Raw genomic sequence first — 9,401 nt, 5'->3', positions numbered from 1 at the left:
TTTCATATTATCATCAGACATGAAAAAAGTAAAAAAGAAAGCAGGGTCTTGTATACACATTAATGCTGATATAGGATAGCACCTCTGACACACCCACCAAACTACCTCAAAAACCTGTTGCACATTGTTGCATACCGATGTGACCAAATATGTACAATCAGGAACTCATAGCCTACCAAAGCGGTGCAACTTTTACTTGCTTTACGTGCATTCCTAGATTGCTGATTGTTATGGCTACATCTTACTGATTCAAAATGCTATGGGCAATGCAACAAGTGTGGAAATGGAATGGATAAGTAAAGAGGGTTTGACAGTTATCCACTCAAGCAAGCAGTAAAGCTAATAACCAGATATAGACCAATTCTTTGTGTAAATATATTTGTATTGACCCGTGAGAACCCTGTATTTTGAAGGCATTTAAAAATTAGAAAGAAAGACAAAACTTTTTTTTCATTTGTCATATTTATGAACAACTGAGTGAATACAGCAGTTTTAACTTCACAATTATTGCAGCATCTACGCACATCTTCTCCCAGCAATATTTTTTGAATGGCTGATTCCCCAACATGTGATTCTCTGCTAGAGCATGTCTCGGGCCTGTTGCTGGCTCTCCACCATGGTGTCGTAAACAGTACGGTAGACACTCAAAACCTCCCTTGCAGTGGGGCGCTGTTTAGGGTCCGATTTCTTACAGTCAGCATGGATCTGGAACAGATGGAAATGTATGACATCACTTCCTGTGACATGCCCTAACAAGAAGCCTGTGACCTCTGGAATCTTCCAAATGTCCGTTTTCTCGTTGTAGCCGGGCATGAGGTCGTCTGAGAAGGGCTTCTCGTCCCCGTGGGGCCACAACTGTTCGGGGGCCACAAAATCCCCCGTGAGCTGCCGAGGGCCACACTTGACCCCGTGACCTCTAGGGGTCACCTCTGGCAGCGCATCAAGGTCGTTGGCCACTAGCCGAAAGTCTGCGGTCAGCAGGAACTGGCTGAGGGTCTTGCTGAGGTCATTGGAGTCGCACATGACTCGCGTGCCCACCGGACTGGCATGGAGAAAACTGAGGAAGGCTACATAGTCCAGCGCCAAGCGCAAACGGGTCTGCCACGCGTCACTGCTGTGGTACCGCGGGATCGCCAGGGCGTCGTCCAGGCCCAGAGGGGTGCCCAAGGGGTGGTACTCGGTGACGAAGACACCATCACCTTCGCAGGACCCCACAAGCTGCACCACACGTGCACTCTGGAGCGAACGCAGCATGGAGAGCCCATGCAGGAAGTCAGCACGGTAGGTCTCAGAGGAAAGCACACACATAGCCACCTTCTGTCCTTTCCATTCTGACAGGTACACCTAGAAATATCAACACACACTGTGTATGATCAATTCTGTTACTCTCTCTCACCATCACTCCCAGCCATCCACCAATGCATACATGTAAACAAGCAAACTGAGTTTCCCAGTTACTCTCACCTTCTTCACTGCTCCTTGTCCAACCATCTTCAGCCTGCGGATGTCATTTTGTACCTCTGGACACTGCAGCCATGGCTCACAGTCACGCATTGTGCCCAGTTTAAAGTGGCGAGGTGGGCAGTGCCCATGCGGAGAATGCGAGACAACTCCTGGATACAAAGAATCCAGGTACCAGTAGAGCAGCAGGTTGGCACACAGTAGCGCTGCAAGGCAAACTGCCACTACGGACAAGCTGCTAGATATTCCCCGGCCATTCCCCATACCTGCATCCTGAGTGTCCGGAAAACAAGGTGAACAAGTATCAACAGTCTTAGCACACAGCAATTTAAAAAGTTGATGAGACACACCGTTACACTCAAAATTTGCCTCCCTGAGTTTGAATCTTCACACATAGCATCGCATTTATGGTATAATCTACTTGAAAGTGTCCCAGACTGACAAGAGTAACATGTGCCTCTGCAATTTCAAGACACTCATGCCAGTGGCATTATTAAATCACATTAACTTATATATTCGGTAACTTTATCCTAGGCATAATTTTACTTACATACAACGACTATCTTAAAATGTCCATCTTTACAAAACGCGCTAAAATACGGGTCATGCTATATACATTAGCCCTTCAAGACAGTACAAGGATCTTCGGTGAATGCTCTGTGTTGTATTTCTATCTGCGTCTGCTTCTTTTTGTTAAGACTGCTGGTGCAATTGTTATTGCCACCAAGTGGTTTGGAGTGGTACCTGCCAACGAGTGCACGTTCAAAGGCACTGTGTAGCAGCTTATGTAGCCTCATGCGCAAAAACTCAAACATGGGTTGTAGGCTATCATATCCAGTCACGATAGTCCAGATATAATTAATTTGCATGAGTGGGTTAGTTAGGCTAGATAGGCTATATTTCCCCAGACAGTGAACCTTTGATACTGCGCGTTAAATGGTTGCCGGAACTATTTAAAACCTGTCTCAAAAGTCACAATCACTAATTCATCGAAAGCTATTGAGTTTCTGTCGCCATGGTACGGCCTCATTCAATATTAACAGACCACATCCTATCTCCATCACCCAAACCACACCATGAACTTCTGATAGGATGTCTGAATGGATGTCGCTGCTCGTTAACGACGGCGCGGTCCGCTAAAGTCAATCTCTATCATGTAAATCTAGCATCCTTTTCTTTCCGATGGCAGAGTTCTTAAGACGCAAAGAAGACAAAGCGGAGAGGACCGTCCGGTTTCGTGTGGCGTCAGCACGCAGTGGCCGTGTCCTCACAGAGGTGTTCCGAGAGGACGCCAGCTCGGGAACAGACTCGGCTGACTCGGATGCCACCTGTACATCGGAGCTTGAGCGCGCAATCTCTCCGGTAACAAGCGAAGCCAACGGGCACCTCACCGGCCTCTGCCTCGTGGAGCCGGACGACAGCGGGAGCGATCCGGATGACCTGCTGATGTACGCGAGCGCAACGCAAGATAAGCATTTTACTGGAAAACGTGTGAATATTTTGAGTAAGAATGGAACAGTGAGAGGCGTGCGTCACAAAGTGAGCGCGGGACAGGTCCTTTTCAATAATCTCTCTAAACTTTATGTGGTGAGTAGGCCTAATAAAAACTCTACCAGGCAGTGACACCCTGAAATAGGACTTTGCCTAAATTATTTTAATATTGCTCAACATAATCAGTATGGACAAGATGTTAAAAGGGTGATGGGGAAAGGCCATCATAATATGGATGGGGATAAGAGGATTTTTGAAATCACTTCACTTATAGACACTTATATTATATGTGGAATTTTGACATGTGGCACTGACTGTAAATGTTTGGGTGTGCATGGCTATATGCATGCACTGCAAGTTTTGTGATGTATCTGCTTGTATCTGCAAAGTGTCGACTTCATAGACGTTTGGTTCACTGATGTATCCTGTATATTTCACTGTTCCCACAAGGGCCCCCTCCGCAACAGCAGGCCCCCCAGACAGAGGCCAAGGATACAGTGAATGCTGCATGGTCAAGAACCAAGACATCCTATGGTGTGGGCTCTGTCAAACGGAACCTAAAACGCTCTTGACATGAGCTGCAACTGAACAAAAAAAGAGGAGTTTTTTTCACTCTATTGAAATTTTTTGTAAATATTTTATATTGGTTGCACAGTTTCACAGGTGAATTGTCTATCGGAATGAGTGCAAAACTAAAGAGATGCCAGTGATGTTACTTTTTAAAACCACTTTGTACCATAATGATTTCATAACAGAGAAAAAAAATCTACTTTCTAAATTTTTGGGTTTTCAGTTGTACAATGTTTTTTTTAAAATAATATATAATGAATGAAAATCGTGACAAATATTAAGCACATACCACCATGAACATGCATCACAATGAAAATAATAGGTACAGTATTCAAATGTGTCCTAGATGCACTACAGATGGACATACACCCTTAAACTTCCAGGATCTGTGTTTATAATTGACAAGGAAATCATTTAATTATGTAATAGTTCGTTCGTGTCCTTATTTGTGCTTTCAAAATAAATTCTAATTTGCCAACAAACAACATAGCTGTAACCTTCTGGTCACCACCCATTGAACATCATCAAAAGTTCAGCGCATTTGCACACACCTAACCTGCCTGTCTGTGTGAGCTGTAGTGAAAGATTGATCTATAGATACACTATCAGGGTCAAGAGACTGTGTTTACCATGCCGGGGGCGACTCCTAAACAGGAGCTGTCATGTTCACTGACATGCTCTTTGCTCTGGGTAGAGAGAGACAGGCCCACTGGACTACAATCCCCATCAACGATATTACTATTTAAGAGGTATCAGTGTACGAGCTCTTTTAGGGAGGCAATGGTGCATAGATTAGATACACCTGTGCATACACCTGCACACAAACACACACACAGACACACACACACACACACATACACAGCAACACTGTCACATTATGTGATGGTACCATATCAGTGCACATATAAATAGTTAATGGGATCAGACAGCTTAAGTTCCACTCAATTATTAAGCCTGTTTGGCAGTTTTATATTTGTCTCCACAAGGCTGTACTCTCCCACATATGCTATTGTTTGTTATCATGATTTATTCATCATTTCCTCATTTATCAAAATAGGGCTATATTTACAAGGGTGTGCAGTCTGTTGATAGGTCACTGCTGGGTCAGTTGGTGGGCAGTCAGGGATGTAATAACAGACAATAAGACAATGAGCCGGCGCGATTGGTCAGAAGACTGACAGAAGGGCAAATACGCCGTAGAGTAGCGCACAGGGATAGGCTACCAGTAGCTGCTGTCCAGTCAGTCCCAGAGTGGTGCTGAAGATCTTTGCGGCAGAGTGACTGCACCAGCCAATCACAAGCACGGCAAGGAACATTCCCAGCAGCCCTCTGGGTAACACACAAGAGATCAGGAAACATTAATGACCCTTAATGACCGGCTCTCTTCCTCTTAATCATCATGATCTGCAGAGCAACTGGACGGCTATTATGGGATTACATGAATGAACCAGCATTTTAAGACATTCCATCCAGAAATGATGAGATCTATGTATAGTTTTGATAAGGACACATCGACCTACCAGGTTGTAGTTTAAAACACATGTTATAAGACAACCATTTAGATAGTAGATAACATGTGTTTTAAACTACAACCCCAAATCAGAAAAAGTTGGGAAAATGCAAATAAAAACAGAATGTGATAATCTGCAAATCACATAAACTCATATATATAGCTGCAAAAAGGACGCAGACAACATATAAAACGATGAAAATGACTAAAATACTATTTTGTGGAAAATATATGTTAATTTTGAACTTCATACCAGCAACACGTTTCAAAAAAATTTGGGACGAAGCCAAGAAAATTCTGGAAAAGTTGTGTGATGATAAAGAAAACAAAAGGAGGAATATTTTACAACTAATTAGGGTAACTGGTAACACGATTGGGTATGAAAAAGAGAGGTACTCATCACTCTGTGTAAATTATTTTGGGAGTTTATCATGTACAGTACATAATATCATTAAAATATTCAGAGAATCCAAAGAAATCTTTGCAAACAAGGGACAGAGCTGAAAAACAATATAGGATGGCCGTGGTCTTTTGGACCTCAGATGGCATTAAAAACAGACCTGTTTATGTATTGAAAATCATTGAATGAGCTCAGGTAAACCTCTGATAACCATTGTCTATGAGCACAGTTTGATACTCAATTCACAAATGCTAGTGTAAACTTTACCATGCAAAAGAAGAAATTGTAGAAGAAAGGAAATCTGGGCTAAAGAGGAGAGGGCCAATCCAACTATACAACTTGTTTTAGTGCTCAGTTCAAAACCCAGCATCTATGATGGTGTGGAGGTGCATTAGAGCCTACAGCATGGGCATATTGCACATCTTGCCAGGCACAATCAATTCTGAATGATGCATACAGGTTTTGAGCAACATACTGCCATCCATGTCTCGGGGAAAACCTTGAATATTTCAGGAAAACAAATGGGCAAATGAATTCTGCACATATTTAAACAGTATTTCTCCATAGAGGAAGAGTCCAGGTGCTAAAATGGCCTGTCTGCAGTCCTGACCTGTCAAATTAGGTGCATAGTGGAATGAAAAACATGATTAAGAATACCCCATACTGGTCAGCAACTGACATCCTATATCGGGCAGGAATGGGACAACATTTCATTCTCAAAACTCAAGCAACTGGTGTCGCAGTTCCTAAACATTTACAGAATGTTGTTAAATGAAGAGGTAAAGCAGCACAGTGGTAAATATGCCCCCGTCCCGACTTTTTTTTAAACATGTTGCTGCCATCAAATTCAAAATAAACATATATTTTCCATGAAATGGTCAAAATGTTCATTTTCAACATTTGATATGTTGTCTATGTACTTTTTGCAGCTAAATATAGGTTTATGATATTTGTATACTATCAGATTCTGTTTTTATTTGCATTTTACACAACATCCCAAGTTTTTTTTTTATTTGGGGTTGTATTTTGACCACCATTATGCGTAATTGCATTGACTTACTGTAGGGAGTGAAAGATTGCGAATGCAGACAGCGCCACCATGGGGAGGAGGCAGTAGCCCAGCACACTGGCCACACAGCCACATGACACTGTGCAGTCACTCATGAGATTCAACAGCGAGTACATCCCCACACACCCCACAGCACTGATGCCGTACACGTATCCAAAGTGAGACTTGCCCGCCTGCAACACATGCAAACACGCACGCACGCACGCACGCACACACGCACGCACGCACATACAAGAAACAGAAACATATGAAACACAGGTAGATACAATATCTATGTGGAGGATTTACTTTTTCCAATGATATTCTCTTTACTATGAACTACTAGAATAACTATAATGTAAGCTGTATCAGCTGAGAGACTATAGATTCTGTATGTGGATTCCGAAGACCTTTAGTCATGTCAGATATGTGAGTGTGCCTTTGTGACTGTGTGTGTATGAGGGAGGAACGTCAGAAACATAATGTATGAGTATGTGTTACTTAGTGTGCACTTTCAGCAGATGTGTGAGATTGTTTCTGTGTACTAGTGTGTGTTAGTGTGATCCGTCAGCAGTGTTTGTGTGTACCATGAGTAAGATGGCTCCCAAGGTGATACAGCTTTCTGTATAATAGTGTGTGTGTGTGTACCATGAGTAGGGTGTATAGTAGTGTGTGTTTGTGTGTACCCCATGAGTAGGGTGTACAGAAGTGTGTGTGTGTGTGTACCATGAGTAGGGTGGCTCCAAGAGCGATACAGAACAGCACAGGCCCAGTCAGGTCTGTCTCATTCATGATGCTGCCGTCGGCTGGCATCACTGGGTTCAGCACAGTCAGGGTCTTCTGCCAGATGTGCTCAAAGTTAATGCCCAGCTCTGTGCCATCACACACACACACACACGCACACACGCACGCACGCACGCACGCACGCGCGCGCACACACACAATGGTAAAGAGCAAATGTCAGGTTAACATATTATTTTATTAATGTTAACTAATGTGTAGATAAATCAGAGGAGATGCACACATTTTTTAAATTATTACTCTCAATGCACTACAAACAAAAATTACAGCCATTTCTGTCAAGATCACATTTCCAAACACAACTGAGTGATGACATCATAAAAGGGAAGAATGTAATATATTTAAAGAACAATAATTGCTTTGTTTGATCTCCTCTATAATAAAATGTACTTACATAGCACTTTTTCAAGCACAGAGCACAAAGTGTGTTGTAATGTTGTAATGCTGTAAATGCTGTCGTAGTGCATTTTAGAGTAATAATTTTAAAAATATGCATATCACACTGTAAATGTTTAACTCTGGACACAATTGAGATGTATACAATGGCAATGTACAGGTGACTAAGTAGCATTAGAGGTGATGCTGTGTAGTCTATACCCTCCAGCAGAGGGGGCTCTTCCTCATAGCCTTCTCCAGTTGCTGTGTAGTCCATTCCAGGAGGCACCCCAGGCTGAAAGACCTGCCCAGAGTAAGCTGTGTCCATCGAGGAGTCATACACACCCTCCCTACAAGTAAATAATGACGCAATAACAACAACACAGTCATTATGGTTCAAAGACCAGACTTGGCATTCTCAGGCTGCAGGTAGTACAACCATAAGTATAAGTAAGTAAGTATAAGTATATATACTCTTTTGATCCCGTGAGGGAAATTTGGTCTCTGCATTTATCCCAATCCGTGAATTAGTGAAACACTCACAGCACACAGTGAGGTGAAGCACACACTAATCCCGGCGCAGTGAGCTGCCTGCATCAACAGCGGCGCTCGGGGAGCAGTGAGGGGTCAGCCGTGCCTACTGGTCGGGGTTCGAACCGGCAACCCTCCGGTTACAGGTCTGACGTGCTAACCAGTAGGCCACGGCTGCCCCATAACAGGATACAGTGGCCTACAGTGGCCACACTTATCAGTCCCACCTGAACACACTCATTACCATAATTAAATACTGATGCTCTCTGAATGTCTTCAGAATCCCTTATCAAGTGATTGATTTAAACAAATATAGGCTGCAATACATCTGTAGCTCTCAAGACAAACTCATGAGAGTAACTGATGAGGAATTTCTCATCGTCTCTCTCTCTTCTAGTATCACTTACCCCTCCTGGTACTCGGAACTCAAGGGGTAGTTGGGGTCATAGCTGTAGGTCGCCTGGCCTTGGTCGTCTACGTAATAACCTGTCTGATAGAAGTCCTGATCATACTGTTGGAAGTCCCCCATAGTGAAGACTCAGAGCCACTCTACCTTGTATAATCTCAAGAGAGAGAGAGAAATTGCAGAAATTCAGATCCTGTGAAACACTCAGAACTGGGAGTCTAACTAATGGTTTGAAGAAGAAAGAAACAAACGTTCAAAGGCCATCAGGTTAGTCTCAAACACTGTAGCCCTGTGAGCCAAGCTCTCGTTCTGGATGCTCAGCAGCAGCATCTATTCAGACTAAATCAGTTACCTAACTAACTACACATATCCAAAATATTAAATCACCCTCTACAATTATATTGACAGTACATTCTCATGTTTCTCCATGACAAATTCTTCTGTAGAACTCCACAAAAAGTAAATGAAAAGTTATGAGACATAAAGGAGGTTAGTGAAAAGTTATAAGTATATGTAGAGACAAATAGATAAATAACATTGGAAGAAACTATGGCTGTCTGGGCTGTGCTAAATTGCATCAGCCCAGTGTCCGTGTCATAGACTTCCATCCTCATATAAACACACCCCATGCAAATTACAAGAGCTCTGACATAAGACTATCTTAGTGCTAAGTATATGATAGTTGAGGGAACCTTGTCTAAAATATTGTTGATGGCAAAACAAAACAACAGCGTCAGTAGAACACTGTGACAAGGCTACCAATGTCTGACTTTTTGAAAGTTTGAAACCCTCGTTACACAGTCAAATG

At 42.8% G+C, this 9,401-nt stretch overlaps 2 protein-coding genes across 2 annotated transcripts; both read right to left on the bottom strand.

Moving 5' to 3' along the window:
• Positions 1–415: 415 nt before the first annotated feature.
• On the bottom strand, positions 416–2,163 carry pomk (protein O-mannose kinase). The gene is made up of 3 exons (XM_076299879.1): positions 2,012–2,163; positions 1,465–1,734; positions 416–1,344 (listed from the first exon to the last, which is right to left on the bottom strand). Exons 2-3 carry the CDS (start codon positions 1,723–1,725, stop codon positions 580–582), a joined length of 1,026 nt encoding a protein of 341 aa, XP_076155994.1. The 5' UTR covers positions 1,726–1,734; positions 2,012–2,163; the 3' UTR covers positions 416–579.
• A 2,194-nt stretch (positions 2,164–4,357) lies between these two features.
• On the bottom strand, positions 4,358–8,726 carry LOC143139274 (protein YIPF5). Its single transcript, XM_076299878.1, has 5 exons — positions 8,595–8,726; positions 7,879–8,006; positions 7,207–7,352; positions 6,493–6,674; positions 4,358–4,851 (listed from the first exon to the last, which is right to left on the bottom strand). Exons 1-5 carry the CDS (start codon positions 8,714–8,716, stop codon positions 4,689–4,691), a joined length of 741 nt encoding a protein of 246 aa, XP_076155993.1. The 5' UTR covers positions 8,717–8,726; the 3' UTR covers positions 4,358–4,688.
• Between the last annotated feature and the right edge of the window lie 675 nt (positions 8,727–9,401).

The sequence above is a fragment of the Alosa pseudoharengus genome, unplaced genomic scaffold, assembly GCF_046254945.1.
Source record: "Alosa pseudoharengus isolate Yale_2024_CS ecotype anadromous, Long Island Sound unplaced genomic scaffold, YU_APseudo_1.1 YU_APseudo_1.1_scf_22, whole genome shotgun sequence".
NCBI lineage: Eukaryota > Metazoa > Chordata > Actinopteri > Clupeiformes > Clupeidae > Alosa > Alosa pseudoharengus.
Note: the sequence above shows the minus strand (reverse complement) of the source record. Positions and strands in the feature narration are given on the sequence as shown.

Coding starts and splice junctions, on each gene's coding strand:
- LOC143139274 (XM_076299878.1), bottom strand. CDS start 8,716: ATGGGGGACTTCCAACAGTATGATCAGGACTTCTATCAGACAGGTTAT. Junction 8,007..8,594: donor AGTTCCGAGTACCAGGAGGG/GTAAGTGATACT, acceptor ATTTACTTGTAG/GGAGGGTGTGTATGACTCCT. Junction 4,852..6,492: donor GCAATCTTTCACTCCCTACA/GTAAGTCAATGC, acceptor TGTGTTACCCAG/AGGGCTGCTGGGAATGTTCC.
- pomk (XM_076299879.1), bottom strand. CDS start 1,725: ATGGGGAATGGCCGGGGAATATCTAGCAGCTTGTCCGTAGTGGCAGTT. Junction 1,345..1,464: donor GACAAGGAGCAGTGAAGAAG/GTGAGAGTAACT, acceptor TGATATTTCTAG/GTGTACCTGTCAGAATGGAA.